General features: G+C 40.7%; 2 protein-coding genes and 1 long non-coding RNA gene across 3 annotated transcripts; 1 reads left to right on the top strand and 2 right to left on the bottom strand.

Annotated features, from left to right (window-relative positions):
• Positions 1–7,783: 7,783 nt before the first annotated feature.
• On the bottom strand, positions 7,784–10,646 carry LOC6033708 (phosphatidylinositol 3-kinase catalytic subunit type 3). The gene has a single exon (XM_001844078.2). The coding sequence runs from the start codon at positions 10,582–10,584 to the stop codon at positions 7,891–7,893; it is 2,694 nt and encodes an 897-aa protein (XP_001844130.2). The 5' UTR covers positions 10,585–10,646; the 3' UTR covers positions 7,784–7,890.
• A 230-nt stretch (positions 10,647–10,876) lies between these two features.
• Positions 10,877–12,234, top strand: LOC6033709 (RPII140-upstream gene protein). Its single transcript, XM_001844079.2, has 4 exons — positions 10,877–11,198; positions 11,262–11,427; positions 11,614–11,702; positions 11,767–12,234. The coding sequence occupies exons 1-4, from the start codon at positions 11,017–11,019 to the stop codon at positions 12,206–12,208; spliced, it is 879 nt and encodes a 292-aa protein (XP_001844131.2). The 5' UTR covers positions 10,877–11,016; the 3' UTR covers positions 12,209–12,234.
• LOC119765475 lies at positions 12,219–12,690 on the bottom strand. Its single transcript, XR_005276757.1, has 2 exons — positions 12,481–12,690; positions 12,219–12,417 (listed from the first exon to the last, which is right to left on the bottom strand). It is a non-coding gene; the product is annotated as an uncharacterized LOC119765475 (long non-coding RNA).
• Between the last annotated feature and the right edge of the window lie 7,083 nt (positions 12,691–19,773).

Raw genomic sequence — 19,773 nt, 5'->3', positions numbered from 1 at the left:
AAGACGAATGTGATTAGCTTTTATGAAACTCTTGCGCAACAGTTATTACAACGCATTAATTTTAACGATTCGGCTATGATTAACTTAACTATAATTGATCCTAGGAATATAATCGATAGGAAACATCAGTCGATTCTGCCCTTACTCAAAAGTTTCCCCAACATAGCAAAAAAGAAGATTATCAATCAGCTGATAATGAGTTTCGGGAGATTCGGAACATGGATTTGAGGGAACTAAACAGCTGCGCTGGCGATGCTGTTGAATTTTGGAACGCAATTTTGAGAACCGAGCTAGTTAACAATGAAAAGTCTTTTCCGGTACTACGCAAACTGGTCCCAGTATTTTTGAGCTTGCCCCATTCCTCTGCTTCAGTTGAGCGTTGGTTTTGACTACAATAATAAAACGAAACTAAGAAATAGGATGAAAACAAGCAAAGTGCGCGGCGTTCTTGCGGCCAAGTCTATGGTCAAATATAATAGAGAAATGGAATTCACACCGAACATGACCCGACGCTTCAATAACTCTATGTATTCTAATGTAGAAGAAACATAATAAAAATGTTTATGGTTAAGTTTTATTAAAAAAACGTGTTTTTAGTTTATTTTCACGACACAATGAACACCTGACCTTTTTCTTACTAAAATGCCAGATTTTTCCAGACTTTTTAGAATTTACTATACCGTTCCGAAAATTCAAACAGCCAGATTTTCACTGATTTTTTATATCAACATTGCCAGATTTTGATTTTTCCAACCTGGCAACCCTGTCGGATGTACCACCTTAAAGACAGTCACTACGTGCTGTTCTACGTCATTCCACAATGTCATTTATTTGACTTGATGGGACAGTACGTAGCAAACTGTTTGTCTAACTTGACGCCATTTGATGGCAAAATGAACAGCGGACCCTGGGCTGCTATGGAGCGGGAAGATCTTAAAGAACGTGGAAAGTATAATTTTATCAAAATTCACATTGGAGAGCTTCGAGTAACTCCAAAAAGAGGACAGAAAGAAGAATACTTTGTTCTTAAAGGAGACGTTACTGTTTTAAATCGAATTTATAAGGCGCGAGAATGCCACGACAAACTAGGAACATTCACCTAGTTTATCGTGGCTTCGACAATAAGCTGCCCGTTTTAGAGGATTATAATATTACTTTGTTTGATATTTGGATTTATGGTGGAATCGATCTTTTTAAGTGTCAGCTAAATAAAATAGTTACTATAAATGAAATGCCATTTGATAGGGAGAAGTTTGTTAAGCAATTCCTTATCAAATCATCTCGGAATCAGCAACCTGCATTCATTACAATAAGAAGAGGAAAACGGCTGAATATGCCGCGTACGAACTCAGTACGGAAGGGGAGAAACTCTTCTTATTGGATCGCAGATACTACCAGGACAAGAGAATGTTGCCGGTGAGGAGGGTTCGGATGTACCACCTTAAAGACAGACACTACGTGCTGTTCCACTTCATTCCACAATGTCATTTATTTGACTTGATGGGACAGTACGTAGCAAACTGTTTGTCTAACTTGACGCCATTTGATGGCAAAATGAACAGCGGACCCTGGGCTGCTATGGAGCGGGAAGATCTTAAAGAAAGTCGAAATTTTATTTTTATCAAAATTCACATTGGAGAGCTTCGAGTAACTACGAAAGAGGACAGAAAGAAGAATACTTTGTACTTAAAGGAGACGTTACTGTTTTGAATAGAATTTATAAGGTGCGAGAATGTCACGACAAACTAGGTAACATTCACCTAGTTTATCGTGGCTTCGACAATAAGCCGCCCGTTTTTTGGAAGCTAGAGGATTATAATATTAATATGCCGTTTGGCATTATGCCGTTTGGCATTAGGCCGTTTGACATAATGCCGTTTGGCATAACGCCGTTTGGCATAACGGTCATTTGGCATAATGGCCATTTGGCATAATGGGCAATGCTAGAGATAAAAGCATGTATCAGCGGCGGAGTCCGCCAGATAGAAGGCAACGGAGTATCGAGCATCGCGCCCGTTGCTGACGTAAACCCAGAGGACGACGAAAGCAGACATGTACGGGAAGATGCAGGTAAGTTATCACTTTTTCGTTTGATCTTTTGCGATTTTTTAAGTAAAATTTTAATAATTACGAGCATTATAAGGCAGAATCTCGAAAGGAATATACCATATAATATATATTATATTAAATATTTCAGGAACGGCAGACAAAAGAATTACACAAAAAAAAATATTCCTGTAAATTTACATCATTTATCATGTACCAAAAAGGTATCATTAAAAAAAAAATGAATATTACATTTGACGTTATCGTTGAATTTACCTATTATTGAATGATGTAAACGTATTTTCGATGTAAAATTATGTATATTCTGCCGTAAATTGTCAAAATTCCCATTGGCACACATCTACATTATGTGAAACCTAAAATTACAGTATAAATAACCCATTATTACGCTTTAATTGATGCACATAACTGGAGCATCAAATTTGATGTAATTTTACATCAAATGAAACCCGAAATCACACGCTTAGGCCGTCACATTTTCGTCCGAGTGATAAACTGTCAAAACGTTCGCCATGTTCGACGTCGCTAAGAATATTTTTGCAGTGGCATTTTTCGATCTAATTTATTCTCAATTTGGATCATTTATTGCCCAGAACCTACTACCGTTTAAGATAATGGTATGTTTATAAATGTTTAAAGTGGGGAAACAGATCGCTGATGTTTTTACCGTCTCGTTTTTTCAGGTTGCGGGTGGAAACGTGAAAATCTAGCATTTTGCTGCACCCATGATGAACTGTTCCGGCAAGCCGCTGTTTGTGATTTTACTGGCTGAACACTTTCTCTGCACGAAAAAGGATGTTCCCGCAGTGGATTGAAATGTAGTGCGCAAGTAGTAAGTTGTGCCACCTTGATGCCTTATCTCGTGGAGTTGCCAACTCGTTTCAAATGGCAAGCCGGAAAATTGCATGTCTGGAGTTTTTTTTTTTTGAAAAGGTCCAATAAATCAAATTTTCAGTTTTTGCATTTTGGGTGTTTTTTAATACCCCTGACTCGGTTTCAAAAACACCCAAAAAGCAAAAACTGGAAATTTGGTTTATTGGACCTTTTCAAAAAAAACTCCAGATGTGAAACAAAAGCCAAGGCCGAAATTCCAGCGGAAAATCGAAGAAAAACTAAACAATTTTGAGCTGTGAGTGAAGTTGTGTCATCAGATTATGATGTGTGACAATAAAAACATTCTAGGTTCGAACAATATAAACAGATTTTATTTATTCCAATAAGAATTTTCGGGCTCCAATTCGAAAAAAGATCCACCTAAACTACGTTAAATGTAATTTTACACGACTTCGATTGATTGGTGGTCGTGTAATTTTACGTCTAATTCAATGCTACTTTAGGTCTGATTTGATGCTCCAGTTATGTGCTTCTAATTTAACCGAAAATTACACGTTTTTTTCGTAGTGTGCATGTTTTGAATGTTTCCATGCTCAACGTTTCCATTAGATTTATGATTTACACACGGAAAGGGGATCGATCGCCAAACCAGCGACCGAATTTTGCTGGGTTGGTTTTGCTGATATCAGCGAAATTTTTCTCTAAACCAGCGAAATTTTTCGCTGAAAAAGGTGGCTGCGCGAAATCAAATCCAGCAACTTGGTTTCGCTGGTTTGTTATTTCCGAAACGGTTTCTTTTCCAGCGAAAGTTTTCGCTGGTTTGATACACATCCTTCCGACAGCCGTCATAAATGTTTGTTATTGTTCACGTTCGGAAGCGATTTGTGGCAATCGAATTGCTTTAGGGTTTTTCAAAACAAAAAAGCATGAAAAAGTTCTGCATCAAGTGTTCAGCATTAAAATACATACTCAACAGGTGAGGGTTCTTTTCAATGAAAAGAAGCACGTTTCCATAAAGTTCTCGCAGCAGAAAAATACGGTGCAGTGAAGCTGGAGATGTATTTGTACTGCTGCATAGATGAGTGCACAAATTGTCGCAGGTGGCAGCAAGAATCGTAGGCGAGGAACTTGACCATGGCCGCGGAACAGTTTGTGCTGTGGCAAGTAAGTACAACCTGGTTTATTTTGGCATAGGCTTCTGCCGCCAAAACAAAAAAACAAACGTCGGTGATAAAAAACGCTGATCCAGTGCAAAAAAACACTGGTCCAGTGGAAACATTCGCTGAACCAGCGGATTTTTTGCCGGAACCAGTAGAATAATCTCCTGGTTGATTTTGGTACGAGCTGCTGCCGCCGGAAAAAAACCCGGACGTCAGCGATAGAAAACGCTGATCCAGCGTAAAAGAACACTGGTCCAGTGAAGAAATCCGCTGGACCAGCGAATTGTTTCCCAAAACCAGTAAAATAATCTCCTGGTTGATTTTGGTGCCCTGCCGCTTTTTCCAAACCAGCGAGAAAATTTTCTGATTCTAGCAAAACTGATCCCCCAAACAGCGACATTTTTCACCAAACCAGTGTTTTTTTTCACTGGTTTGGTAGAATTTCATCGGTTTCCAAACCAGCGAAAAAAATTAGCGATTCTAGGTAATTTTTATGCAGGCTGAGAAATTAGCGACATTTTTCGCTAGTTTTAGCGAACTTTATCGCGATTTGGCGATGGATCCCCTTTCCGTGCATTAGATTTAGATTTACATTGGAGTAAGTTCCATGACTTTTTACTCTTTACATCATATTTTAACATTACATTGAGTGAGTTTACATAAGAAACAGTAATTACGTGCTGTGTAAATTTACATATTTTTTTCTGTGTATCTTGGGCCTAATCGGGAAGAGAATTTAATTATCCAGTCGCCAAAGCAAGCCCACGCCGTACTTAGAAACTGAAAGACGCGAAACAAAACCAAGAACTCACTGTCACGGTTTAAATGACCGAGTCCTTCCGTGTGCCCTCAGACCTAAGGTGAGTGTTTGTACGTTCGGTTACTGGGACTTGTAATCGGCAAGCCGAGTGCAAGTCTGTCGCTCGTGACTTCCTACCCTTGACCCCGGGACCGGCTAGTGATGTAACTACTTGCTCTACCGCCCAATTATAACTGCCTTCTCGCTCAGCTCATGACATAACCACTTAAAGCCCTACCCCTGATCTTGGCCTTTTATCGAACAAGGGAAGCTGCATGAGTTGCAATTTCCATGGGAGAGGCTAGGTCACGAAGCCCGAGATTTCTCTTCAGACGGTCACGAGTAAAGAGAATTCGACGGAATCCATCTTGATCTTGATGCGTTGTATGCAAGCTCGCACGCAAGTTTGGATTCATTTCGCTCGAATTCAAATTCAGCCATGTTCGCTTCATTTCTTGATTTTTTTTTTTTTTTTGAGGTTCCAATAAACCAAAATTTTCAGTTTATGCTTTTTGGGTGTTTTTTAATACCCCTGACTCAAGGCGGTTAAAAAACACCCAAAAAGCAAAAACTGGAAATTTGGTTTATTGGACCTATAAAAAAAAACTCCAGATTTGTACTAGTGTATTTATATATAATATTAGGTTTTACGCCGTGACGTCATTTGACAGCTCGTGTGCACTGTTTACATGGTCTTCGTCGATTGTCGACGAATTTCCCCGAACAAAATCAACGACCGCATCGAACTGTGCTAAGTCCATGTAAACAGTGCACTCCTTCTAGCCTCCAAATCGAGTCGGCGTAAAACCTAATAGTATAGTTGGGGTGAATCTCGTCATCGAATCTATGCCACTCGGTCCGGGTTGGCCCAGCGGACCTGGTAGCGATTTCACGTTTTGTGCGGCTGCCAACTGCAGCGCAGCCTTGGCCTCGGTGTGCTCCTCGATCATCTAGCATAGCGCAATCCGCACAAATTCGTACAACTCCTCGTAGTCTACGAACAAAGGTTCAAACTCACCTCTTCGGGACGGGACAGCCAAGTAGATCTTGTTCAGGTATTCGTTTGCTTCAGCGTAGGCCATGTCCACCGTCTTGAGGAAAGTGTTCAGTGCGTGGATGTTGAATTTCGAGTGATCTAGCTGCGCACTTTCGGTTGCAACTCTTGCCCGCTGAACCTTCGCTTGAGCTGCCTGGCAACACTGGCTGTAGGCCTCGACGGATTCATCCACCTTGCTCTTCTCCCGTGTCGCCGCCTGCTCTTGCTTTTGCTGCTTGACGGTTTTCGCCGGCGTTGCACCCGGATAGAAAACTTCTCCTGCGGAGTGTAATACCGCAGCTTTTTCCGCAACCCACTGTAAAGCATTTTCTTTCTACCTCTCAGCTCAATTTAGGCCACTCCAAACTCTACCACTTTCTCGCTCTTCTCTACTTCGTCGCTTTCAAAACTTTTCACTTTTCACTTTTTTACCACAAACTGGCATCACTGGCCTTGAAAAGGCTTTTCTTCTCCTTGCGCAAAAGGCCTTTCGTTCACTTGCACAAAATGGCGTCGACGAAAACGACGAGAAGATCCAGAACTTTCTTCCTTCTGTGACAAGCCGCAGCGAGCCACTTATTCAACACGTCGCAACGTGTTTCCCAATCACTGTTTTCCGCCGAGCCTTGCCCGGTTGCAATCACTTTTTTCCCGGAATTCGACCTTTTCATCCGAGTCGAATCTTTTCGGGATTCACACTTCCCCAGCACTGTTACGGCAGCAGGAACCACTTTTCGGCAAGCCGGAATCTTCCCGGACGCTCCGCTTTTCGTCCTCCGCCACGCAACCACGTGCCAGTTCACCTTTCGGCAAGCCGGAATAACTCCGAACGCTCCAAAATCACTTTCCCGACGCGGACAACCGAGCCGGAATCGAATCTTTGCCCGATCCACGGATCGAGAAATCACTTTTCACTCGCGGTCACGCTAATCCGGATAGAATACGACCAAATGTTACTCCGGATAGCTCGCGCGCAAATGGACTGTATTTTTTTGTTAGTCAGTCGGAGAGAAATCAAAACGCGTCCGTTCTCTTTACACGTTTATTCTCAACTCTTACCGGAAATGGCATCTGTCAAACCAAGTCGCGCAGCGCTGAAGGCGGTGCAGCAAAACCAGAAAGTAAAATACAGTGGAAAAATCTGTCGGTTGTTTTTTGGGTTTTTCTCTACGGTTTTTTGCAGTGATTAAAAATAGTTTTTTTTTTTAAATAAATTTATAGAAAAATACATGCCAATAAATTAAAAAAAAATCGGTTTCATCTTAATAACAAGTAGGGGATAAGCATCTAATTCCACCGTGTCTCTAATGTTGCCATATCAGCACTTTGACATTCAAGTACAACTAATAAAAAGCGTTTTCAACTGAAATCGAGTAATAATCAGCTTAATAGGAAGTGAGCAAGCAAGTTTCTATCAAAAGTTTTGCCAAATAAGTTGTTTAAGTAGAGATCTCGACATCGATTGAGTCCTGCAATTTTCGAGCGTTTGTCGTGCGTTTTGATCGAATGTCAGAGAGGCGACATCGAGAGCGTGCAAAAATCTTAGAAGGTGTTGAAAAAATAATAATAATAATAATGGGGACGGGATGTGAGCAAGTCGAGCAAGTAAATTTTCGTCTGCCTGTGTTGATCAATCGGATTATGAATCGAGAAATTAAAAGTGAGAGTGTTTGCGTGCAACATTGAGTTAAACGGTTAAACTTTTCGAAGTGCTATGGGAACCTTCACGGTAACTGCACAGAAAGTTTAACTCCATGTTGCACAAACTCACCGATTTAATTTCTCGATTCTGGAGCAAAATTTGAAAGGCATAAATGGGAAGAATGGTCGTTAGAGCAATGTCGTGCCGCCCCTTTGAAATGTTGGTCCAGAATTAGGAAAAGGTTATTTTTTTTTTTGTTTTTTCAAATCAATTTATAATTACTCATTCAACAACAACTAACGTTTAGATTACAGATACAACATAGCATAGCATAATTTATGGGCGCTTGCGCTTACTTCCGCCAGTACTGCGCCAACTTGTGAATTTGTTCGACCAACGCCGGCATAACAGCCGTGATGGAAATGTCCAGCAAGTTCTGCAAATGCTGCACCGCTTCCTCGTCCGACAGATCCAGCCGCAGATTGTCCTCCACCTTCTTGACGGCCTTGTCCGGCTCGAGCGCGATATCCGGAATCGACGCGTCCACCATCAGCCCAAACAGGTTCAGCATCACGTTGGCGTGGCGTCGCAGATGCAGGAACGCCGTGTAGCACAGCTTGCGGAACTCCTGGTAGTGTTCCGAGTTGAGTCCCCCCATCGCTTCCACCATCTCCTTGCTGAGCTTCATCGGCGGCGGCATCGGTTTGGGGTCTCGACCGAGAATGTACCCGAAATCGATGTGGAACAGCTTGCCGGTGCTTGTGAGCAGCAGGTTGTCCAAGTGCCGATCGCCAACGCCTAGCAAGTACGTTATCACGCAATAGCCGGCGCAGCTCTTGATGTACGTGTCCATGACATCGGCCACTATTCCGTATGGACCGGATTCGCAGGGGTGATGCTTGCGGAAGAAGTTCAGGATGCTGCCTTCGGTGTTGAGGACGTCCGCAACGGTGATTGATTCGATGTACTGCATGAAGCCATGCTTGGAACTGGTGGCCAGCACGCGATACGGGGTCAGCTTCAGATCGAGGTTTTCTTTTTGTAGAAGTTTGTCCATCAGCGTAATAATCTGTAGAATAAGCTGATCCTGTCGCAGATCGTCGCCATGCTTGAAGATCGCCACGTACTCGGTGGACTCCGTGGTGAGAAATGTAAGCTTGGACGGCATCAGCGCACTTTTGAACAGTGTGACTTTCTCCGGAATGATGCCACGGATGCGAATGTTTGGGTCCAGCGGAAACGGTAGCGGTTCAAACTTGGTAAAATTGGCCTTCAGCGCGTCCGTATCCGAAAGCAGAAGCTGGAACTTTTCGGTCTTTTTCTTTCGATTGCCCGGTTCTTTGGCGACGATCTTGATCAGCTTGACCAGGTTGTCGATGAATCGTTGCTGTTCCTTCAAATTGTGGTGAATCACCTTGAGCGCGGTGTTTCCAGTCGACAGGTGACGCAGAAAGTTCTTCAGAACCGTAACGTACATCTCTCGGACGCGTTCGTCCTGCTTGCGGACGGTTTCTTCTTCGCACTCGATCGACAGATACCAGTACAGATAGTTTGCCAGGGTGGAATTTTTGCACGCACGATGAATCAGAAACGTGGCCAGGTTGAACGGAACCGATGGATCTCTCGTTTCACTGACGGAAGCAACATTTTCAGTGCCACTTTCATCGCCGCCGGATGCGTTCGACGGGAGTTTGTCTTCCTGGTAGAGGGACGAGCTCTCGTCGGAATTTGAGAAAACTTCAAAGTTGTTTTCCGCCGAGTTTTCGTCGAACGATTTCATCATATCTTTCTCGGACATGAGTTTGTAGGATTTGAAGATTTCGTCAAAGTGTTCGTACTTGAGCGCTTGGACCAACTGCAGAAGATACAGCAACAAATCTTCGTCCGGTGCCTGGTCGAGACGTGAAATAGCGTAGCGTCGTACGGTCGGGTGGCTGAAAGACGAATTCAGCAGCTCCAAAGCATCTTCCACATCCATCGGGGCCCACTTGGCCAGCAAGGCAAGCGCCTGGCGTACCTCGGTGCTGGTTTCCCAGTTGATGCATTTCAAAAATTTGGCCAAAGCCTTCTTCTGGTTGCTCAGATAGAACCGATACTTCCACACCAGATCCTGCTCCTCGCTGCTTAGCGGAGAAGTCGACGAGTATCGGTACACAATGGAATGTAGCAGGTCGCGCACGTTGGCCGTGGGCTTGGCATCACGATCCGATAAGCCGGAACGGGCCGAACGTGAAAGGCGATGGTGCTTTCGCTCGACCAGGTTTTCTTGCAGAATTTCCGAATCCGGAACCGTCACCAACTTTGGCTTCTGAACGAACGAATACTTCCTGTCCCCGTCCGGTTCGTAGTAGATCACCGAACAGGTCTGGTCTGCCGCCAGCACTTCCGGGAATTCCACCATCAAGTACATGCAGTTGGAGTTTCGTTTTTCCTTCTCATTGATCAGCTCCACCTCCCGGAACGTCAGTCGATCCAGCCAGTCCACCTTCTCGATCTGGCCATTGCGATGCTTCTTCGCCAGTTTGGCCAACCGTTGCATCTGATTGTTGCAATAATCATTGCTCTTTCCCGGAGTCTTCGAGTGGAAGCTCCCATCCGCAACCACATCCGGCCACAGCCTCAAATCGTACAGCCCCTGGCGAAACACCCCAGTTTTGTCGAACAAAGAAATCGTCGTCCCTCCCACCACAATCTCGTCGCCCTGGTTCCCCGCACAATCGTAGATCGTCACGGTCAGCACCGACCGCCGGGACAAGTCGCTGAACAGGATCGGCAGCGTGATCCATTCGTTCCAGCTCCAGCGGCTCGTGAAGCTCTTGTAGGACGAGGTCACCGGAAGGGCCACGGGTTTCTCGTCGTCGAAGATCTGAACGCTCACCTTGAGCGGGGCGCACTTTTCCGAGTTGAGGCCGGAAAATTTCAGCAACGGCTTCTCGAGCAGCTTCTCGTACGATGGAACCTGCTGCTCGCCCTCCAGCGTTCCGATTTTAACTTGTATTTTTTGGAAAATATCGCAACTGTGGACATAGTGAAACGATGAGTCCATGATTGCGGGACAAAAACAAACAGTGTTGATTTTTCTGGCCTCATTGACAGGTCTACACCCTTACCAAAAATCATGATTTTTTGAGTTCCAAATCCCACTTTTCATACGAATTTTACAGTTCAACCCATATAACCATTTTTATTATTGTAGTACCTGAACTCAAAAAATCGTATGAAAAGTGGGATTTGGAACTAAAAAAATCATGATTTTTGGTAAGGGTGTATCAAGGTGCACTGTTTAACTTTAACTTTTTTTTTCAATTGAGCGTGTGAGCAATGTTTTTAGTTCGGTAAAGTCGGTAAGTTAAAACAGCTGTTCAATGTAAACAACGTGTTATGAAACAAAATCCAAAAAACCCCGTTAGTTTTGCATGGGAAGTTTGCGATTTAAATTACACAACTCAACATAATATAGCGTTGTAACTAAACAACCATGTTCCGACGGATAGTGAAGTTCGCAACGCCCGGAGTGGCCGTCGTCTCGGCAGGATTATTCCCCTTCGCGCCCAACCAGCACGACCAGGTGGACCACGAATCGATGCAGAAAATGTACGCCGATGCACCGGGAGATCGGCAAACCGGCAAGGAGCGACTGTACCTCATGTTCAGCGTTGAGTAAGATCGCTTGTATGTTAAATTTTACAACTTGTTTTATTAAAAAAAACTCTGAATTTTCAGCGAATTTGGTCGCGTGTCTAACGAGATTAACTCAATTTATCAGGCCGGATTTCTTGGGTTTTTGGTGGGGGCATGTTACGGTGGATTCATCAGCTCTCGGGTGGCCTACATGAACTTTATGGAGCGCAATCAGGCCACGGCATTCAAGAGTAGCTTTGAGGCAAAGGTGAGTAATTTATTGTCAAAAAAGGTAATATTTGTTCTCCTAAAGCTCTTGAGCATATTTTTTTCAAATATCCTGTTCACCATGGGTTTTCTATGTTGATAGGATAACTTTATAATACAAGGCTGTCATCATAATCTAGCTTTAAAAGTCCCATGCGCAAAAATAATAAATTCATACTTTTTTCAGCGAAAATTACAAGACCAAGTGACGTTAACGTTTGCCAAAGGCGCCTTCAAGTGGGGCTGGCGGTTGGCACTGTTCACCACGAGTTACATGTAAGTACAGTCGACATCTTAGCTTAAAATTTAGTTAACTTAACGATGATGATCGTTCCCCCAGTGGCATCCAAACCGTCATCTCGGTGTACCGCGGCAAGTCTTCGATCTACGAGTACCTGGTGGCGGGCGGAGTCACCGGGGCGATGTACAAGTTTAACATGGGTCTGCGCGGCATGACGAGCGGTGGCCTGGTGGGGCTGTCCTTTGGTGGCATCGCCGGACTACTCTCACTGGCCATACTGCGCGCCACCGGTACGACCATGGAGGAGGTGCGCTTCTGGCAGTACAAGTGGCAGGACAACCGGGATCAGGCGATTCGGGACTCGATTGCGAAGCAAAGCGCGGGCGAGGCGGACCCGCTGCTGGAGGGACACCACGAGAAGTTTGGCACGGCCAACTTGGACCTGGACAAGGTGGTTGCGGGAAGTGAGGAGACGACTAAGGGGGTGGAGGTGAAGGTGGCGGCGGTTGCAAGTAAACCGGAAGAACCGGTGAAAAAATAGACAGTAGGTTGAAAAGTTTAGAATTATTGGGATTGTTCTGTTTATTGAATGCCGAATGTTCCATCCAGAGCAATTGCATACTGCTGCCTTTGGGGACTAGGAGCTCTTCTTCGCCATCAGCTTCTTTTTTGCTTGCAGCTTTTCCTGTTTCAGGCGTAATTGCAACAACCATGACGAACCGCGATCTTCGGCGCATTGGGGTTGCTGGACTGTTGAAAATACGGTGAGATTATTTTTTCTGTTCTTGAAATGCTACGTGACACCATACATACGTAATTTGAGTGAGTCGGTGTGAAACATACAAGATCAGAATGTGCTGTGGTGCTGTATACGAAGATATTCTGACTGAATTATCTCTAAATTCGAATGCAATAATTTTGTTTAAAAGACTCAATTACACCCTCATTATTGCATGCAATCGTTAGATTGCGATCAATTACGTCTTTCAATTACGAAAATTTTGATACCCAGACATGTATAGGTCATCGCTGATTTTTTTAAGTTATCGCAGTTTTAGTGAAAAAAGTTGATTTTTTGCCGATTTCGTCATTTTCCTGTTTTTGCGCGCGGCGCGTCAAAAAACGTAGTTTTTATTTTCAAAAAATCATATCTCGGAAACGTACGGTTCGACATCGCCAATTTTTTGATATGTTATGTGAAATTTTCCGAGAAATCCGATAAAAATATTTCCAGACATTGGCTCTTTGGTACAGACACGGTCAAAACGCCATTTTAAGCTTTCAAACGACTTTTTCAATAGTTAAGCTAGATTTTTGGGACTTCTTACTATTTTTCTCAAATAGCCTAACTCATCACCTTTCTTTTGTGTCTAAGACAGCTACAATCGGATGAAATGGCGCGGAGATGTGATTTTTTGAAAAAAAGTGGTTTTTGCGAAAAATGACGAAAATTGCCATTTTTCGAACCACCCTAGCAAGATGTAGGTCACCCTAATGGCCAAACAAAAAAATACGGGTCTAATTATTTTGGCCGAGGAACCCCCAGAAAAAATTTTGATTGGAGAACTTTTTTTCGGTTTAGGCTCTTTTCAAATGGAATTGCTGTATATATATTTCGATTTACCCTTTTCAAATGATTTTTTAGTTGATGTATTATTGAACTAAATAATTTTATAATTTTGGTTTTAAAACATTTATATTTAGAGTTTTGGAAAAAAAAACTTAAAATGTTGTAAAAAATCAAAATTAAAAAAAAATAATCTTAAATTAAAACAAATAGATTCGAAAATTTGAAAAAGCAGTAATTGTAAAAAATTATAATTGAAAAATTAAAATTTTAAATACCACCATTTCTGCCTTGACTGCCAATTTATCAAATTTTGAAATCTATGAATTGATACCTTTTATTGATGCCTTTTTAAATTGTCATAAGGCCGTTGCAAATATTTTTTGAAGAAGTTTATGTTAAGTGAAGTTTAGAATTTCAGAGCCATGGTTTCAACATTTGAATGAAAACAGTGTTTTAAAATGCATTATACATCTGTCCAGTTTTTTTGCAATCATTAGTTTCCAAAGTATTGTAAGGTATGCACTTCGGAAGAAACCGGTCAAGAAAAATTTCAAATGGGCAGCAGCGGTAGCGAAAGCAAGCCAGAGAGGGTGAAGAAAAGCCCCAAGAAAACTTTCCTCTCTGCCTCTGCCGTTCGTAAAGCTGTTTCTTGATCCCCTTTCTTTTGAACCTAATGAACCCTATCTAAGTATTGACGACGAGATTTGGCTAAAATTTTATATTTTTGCGAAAAAAAAGTTTTGCGATGCTGTGCCTTTGAATTCCATAAAAACCAAACATGCAGTAAAATGCATTTTAGATTGTTTTTTTTTTGTTTTAATTTAGTTTTCTTCATTAATAGTTTTAAATAGGTTTTTTTATTTCTAAATTTCTGAAGCGAGCGTTTTTTAAAGAAGAGTTTTGCGTTTTTTTCCTAGCTCCGTACCAGCATTTTGATCAACATCAAACGATCGCTTAAAATAATTAGGGTGTTACATAGATGTTAATTTTACCGAATTCGGTAGTTGATAAATCGGTAAAGTTTAGACCGGGAAACCATCCATCAAAATAGAAATAATTTTACTGAAATCTCTTTTAAGAAGAACAACTATAAACTTTTTTATCGGGATTTCGGCAACCTTTCACCAAAATTGGAACATTACAGCTTACCAAGCGGTTAGAAACCGGTCAAATTTTGCCGAATTCGGTAAAAAAAACCTAGCGTGAAAAAACCTTTTTGGAGACTCAATGGAAATGATCGGATGGGAAAGAATAAACGAGTGTCAGTATCAGTTACGTTTAGTAAACACTACTACTTTGTTTATTTACAGAAAAAAAAAATCATCACTATCTATTCGGAGGGGAAAAAGAGGGAGGGTTAGATTATAACAGAGCAAAATATGGATTGTGTTTATTTATTTATTTTTGTAATGGACAACTACTGTAGTACTGCTGCTGTAGGGGGAGCAATTTGCGTTAATGAAACTATGCTTTCCTATTTTGTTCTGTTCAAACTAATCTGTTTTGCCGCTACATACAAGAGTTACTTGAATGAAACCGAGCAAAACGTGGCATGTCGTGGTGAAACATAAATTAATTTCTATTTGTTTAAAGTGTAGAGGGGGAGGTTTCTGCTAGTTTTATTTGTATTTGTTACTGTGATAATTTAAATTAACTTTCTGTAAGTTAAACCTTCTTCTAACTATTCCATTTTGGTGTTGCTTTGAACCAATAGTTGAGTTTGAATTATTTTTTCTCTGCTGTGTTTATAAATAAGGTAGCATTTTCGCTTCGTACGGGGAACTATTTGAATGTAATTTAATGCAGATAGCAACTCTGCATGTAAGCCTGCCGGTTCTACTGAACAAAATTAAAGAGACAAATTTATTTGTTTTCCATAAACCGAGCGTTCCGTTTTAAAATGAAATTGAATCGTGTGTTAGCCAGACAGCTCGGTAAGTACAATAAAACCAGTTTTTGTTTGCGAAAATCTTCGACAATTTTCGCATAAAATGAAGAAAAAAAATGCGCAACTCATTGCAGTCACGCAGAAACATAAAACGCGATGGTTAAGTAAAAGGCGTTTGTATAAACTATTTGTCAAGGTTAACGAAACTAATTTAAAAACATATAAGTTGAGATGAAATCCATTTATAAATATGTTAAAAATATAGACAACATCCTCATGCCTTCAAGTACATTTGTTTGCCGAACTGGAGCTAACTAAGTAAAGGGTTTTTTTGTATTGAAGCTTCAATCAATCAAGTTTAAGACCATATCTAAAATATTCTGTATTCTTTGTTCAACCTAAATAAGAAATGTATATTTTCTGAATGTGAGAGCACGAATGCTTTCGCTTGTGTGTGTGTGTGTGTGTGTGTGTGTGTGTGTGTGTGTGTGTGTGTGTGTGTGTGTGTGTGTATGTATGTAATTGTGTTTGGTTGGTTTGCTTTCGCTAGGTTGTTTTTTGCTGTTGTTTTGTTTAAAGTAATCGTATCGTATCACAAGTGTACTATCTTGTATCACAGAAGTATTAAATGAAGATACTTAAAACAAAAATATTAAAAAGGAAAAGATAAACAAACGCTGATTTTATTATTACAACAACTGCTTCTGCTACTGGTGGTGGTGGTGTTGATGTTGGTGGTGATCGGTCATTCACAACACCGGAGAACTTTTTTTTAAATGTTTCTATTGTTTTGTTTTCTCCATCTTCTCTGTCGCTTGATATGAAAAACTTTGTTTCTCACTAGTTATAGGCGTACTGTATAAATTAAATTTTGATGAATCCAAATTGCAACTTAAAGTTTAGATTATTATGTTAATTTTGAAATAAACAGCCAAAATATAAGTAACATGAATAGTTTTTATACGTACATTTGTAGTAATACAGGGTGTGTATGTATGTTTCAGTGTGTTTTTTATCCAAACTTTTTTTTTTGTTTTGTTTAAATGTAAGTTTTGACATGAATCCATCAACATGAGACTCTTTAAAGTCCTTGTCAAATTGTTTGCTCACACTAGAAGAATTCCACAGACAAATACACATGAAAGCTCAGAGAAATAATGTCCAAACCGAGATCCTAAACGCGATTGTCTAATGAAGTACGGACAGAGGTGTTTCGCCAAATTGCCACCAGGTTCGAATTCCTTGATGGCTTTCTAGGCCCAGTGAAAAAATATAATTAAACCCAAAATTGACGAACTTCTTGCAACAGTGTCCTGATGCAAACAATGATCGAGCACGAGCTGTCACAGCAAAAAAAAAACGTCTAGAAGTCCAATGTATGTAGCGGGTTTTCCAGCTGTCAAAATAGTTAGCACGAAACCCGGATTTATATGGATCAATTTGACCAATTTCTGGGAAAATTTCACCGGATTTTTCTCTTTTGGGTTGTTAATCATGCCAAACTGAACCGAAATACGCTTTTAAAATAAAAATATTTTTTCAAAAAAAAAAAATCAGCTAAACGCGTTTTTCGGTTCAGTTTGGAATGCTTAACAACCCTACATAAAAAAAATCCTGTGGAATTTGCCCGTAAATCAGGGTATCGTGCTAACTATTTTGATAGCTGGGAAATCCCGCCTTACCTTATCTAATCTACATACCTTGCTAGAAGTCACCTGACAAAAAAACTTTTGCTAGAAAGAGATAGCAAATCTGATGCAAACAAACCCCCAGCTGCCATAGAGATATCCACGCGCGAGAGTGTGTTAGTTTGTAACAAAATTTACACGCAGACATAGGCAAATCGAGTAGAATGATTCGTCTGTCAAAATCTGCTGTGTCCTTTGTTATACCACGAGCACGTGGTAAACAGCTGGTTTTTACAGGCGAGTTCAGCTACTCGATTTGCCTTTGTCTGCGTAAAAGTAGTATTAACACAGCATCATAGTGTGCGTGTCAGAAAACGTGGATATCTCTGTGCATGTAAACATACTTTTAATGTGTTGGTAAATTTCTGACTAGAAAGCCTTAGAGTTTTATTTCGGGACGTCCTATAAACATATGAAACCCATCGCTTATCCAGGTTTTTAAGCGAAGATGGCGTTCGAATGGAGAACGCCCAAAATGTCAAAATCGCACAGTGGTACCAACATTGCGAAAAAAGTGTGCCATGGCATGACCGCCACATTTTTTTTTGTAATGTTGGTGCTACTGCACGATTTTGACATTTCGGACGTTCACCTTTCGAACGCCATCTTCGCTTAAAAACCTGGATAGGATCTGTTACAGTCGATTCTCTGGTTGTCGGTTTTCTCGATCTCAATATTGCTCCATCTACCGATGAATTCTTCAGTCCCTATAATCTGCAAACATCGTTTTTTTTTGCTTTTTACTTTAAACGTTTCTTGCGGTTGACAATAATGTCACTTTCCCTGGGCTTGTGTAGACATTTTTCTTTGCGAAACGAAGCTTTGAAGGGTGTTTGACATTCGTTTGTGTTTGTTTGCTGAACATTCCATAACAAGGTACATACACAAAAAAAAACTAAATATTTTCAATCGAGTCTTCATTTTGCATCGTTCTCATGGTAACTCTCTTCTTCTATGGTCCCTTGAAAATTGACAACCGGAAAGTTTTTATGTTTGTTTGCTTTTTTGTTGCCTCAGAAGTACATGAAAAGTTAAGTTTCTAGCCACTGTCAATAGCGGGTGAGCTGTGGTGACTTCAATATTACCGTGGTGAGTTTCCAAACATTTAAACTGACCGTTAAATTTCTGACTTTATATTTATTTTTTTCAGAGCGATTCACGAAAAAAGAAAAAAAAATGAAAAGAGTTAGGTTCAAGTTGTCGCCGATCAAACAATCTAAAAGTACTCGCCTTTTCCCCCGTTTTTAACGTGTTCTTCTTCTATGCGTTGTTTCATGTTGATGCATCCATGCGTCAAAGAGTCACCTTGGTTGGTGAATTAATCGATAACCAAAATTTGTGTGTTTCAGAAATGAAATAAAACCACATCAAGTAGATTGGGTTTATGTGTCTATGTGTTTGGGGTGTATGAGTTATACTTTTCCTTTCTCGTAAATTTTCGTGTCTGGTTGCCAAATCTTTTTCTTTTCCTTTGTAGTAATGTTTAAACATAGCTAAGTTCTTGTTTCCGTCAACAGAGCACACCGCAAGTAAGTCATCGTAGCCGCTAGAAAACGCTGCTTGTTTTTCTTTTGCTCTCCAGTTTTGTTGAATGTTTTTCAAATGTTTTTCCACGTCTTTTCCTTCCTTGCACATGATCCGAGTGTGTGTTTTTCAATCGATGAGTTTTATTAGTGTTCAATGAATAAAAGCGTCTTGTACTAGGATACAGATGATGATTATATAAACCAATACAGTAGACAACGGCGTCAAAGTTTGAGCAAGGCAAATGCATCGATTCCAAATGCCGCGTGTGTGATGAGCTTGCAATTTACTTCCACTCCCCTCTAAAAAAATCTACTTCTTCATTTTGCCCTGACCAAACCCAAACGAACCCGTTCACGCAGTACTCCAATAATCAAACCTCGAATACAAAAGGTATTCCAAAAATATTTGTAAGATATTATCGTACCATTCTCTCGCGCAAACCTGCCAAATCTCGTTCATTCAGTTATTCCACCTAAAGCAAGTAAAAGCTGTCGCTTCGTGGTGAACGCGCTGCAATTTCCCCCTTCTTTTACCCCACAACCATCAGAACTCTCTCTGATTCTCATTTTCTTTCTTACATTCTCGCACTACAATAATCGTGTTGATTAAAAACTAATATCACAATGGCATTGATTAAGTGTTACGGGTTACGTTACGCCTACACCTCGATCGTATCTCTCGATTTATGTTTTGTTTCTTCAGTTTATAATTTTTTTTTTGCAATTTAATACTTTGTTGTTTGCGCTCCTCCCTTTTGCGGTTTCATTTCGCCATTACTACAATCTACGATTAGATCAAAAATTTGTTCACTGCACTTTATTCTCGCGCTGCTTCTTCTGGTTTCACTCACTTTTTGTTTGTCTTTTTTTCACCTTCTTCAAGTACCTGCTGCTCAGTTCTGCTGCTTGCGTTTGTTTGATGGCATCGTTTTTTGTTTGTTAAATTCACTAGTTTTTTCTGTTGTTGTTCTCGTACGCCGTTTCACAAGACATATAAATCGAAGAAAGATTGCATTTTTTAAACTCTTTCTGTGTTCGTTTTACTCAAAGAAATTCAGGATTTAGAAAAAAAAACACTCCTTCAAGAAAATGTTTGTTTAGGAATAACTAAATGTACCCGTCCTGTTCTAGAATTCAATCAAATCTAATGTAAAACATAGAATTCTAGACTCAATGTAAGGCTTGAATAAGACCACTAATTTTCTCGTCACAAGTGCGCAGATTTTGATAGAAACCGCGCGGCGAATTTCTGTGGCTATTTTGAATAACACAATCCGCACCCAGATTTGTTCCAATTGGTTACCATTTTGAGATCTGGCCGCTTATAATTTTGTTATTTTCAATGTTTCATCGCGTGTGTGCTTTCTTTTTAAAGCAGACTTGTTACAAGAGCACACAAGCGACGATTTATCAATGTTTGAAAGCTTGTCATTT

This window comes from Culex quinquefasciatus, chromosome 1, assembly GCF_015732765.1.
Source record: "Culex quinquefasciatus strain JHB chromosome 1, VPISU_Cqui_1.0_pri_paternal, whole genome shotgun sequence".
Classification (NCBI taxonomy): domain Eukaryota; kingdom Metazoa; phylum Arthropoda; class Insecta; order Diptera; family Culicidae; genus Culex; species Culex quinquefasciatus.
This window is presented reverse-complemented; position numbering and strand designations above follow the sequence as displayed.

Excerpts from the sequence above, each read along its gene's own strand:
- LOC6033709 (XM_001844079.2), top strand. The coding sequence starts at position 11,017 with ATGTTCCGACGGATAGTGAAGTTCGCAACGCCCGGAGTGGCCGTCGTC. Across the intron at positions 11,428-11,613 it reads AGAGTAGCTTTGAGGCAAAG|CGAAAATTACAAGACCAAGT; the intron begins GTGAGTAATTTA and ends TACTTTTTTCAG. Across the intron at positions 11,703-11,766 it reads CTGTTCACCACGAGTTACAT|TGGCATCCAAACCGTCATCT; the intron begins GTAAGTACAGTC and ends TCGTTCCCCCAG.
- LOC6033708 (XM_001844078.2), bottom strand. The coding sequence starts at position 10,584 with ATGGACTCATCGTTTCACTATGTCCACAGTTGCGATATTTTCCAAAAA.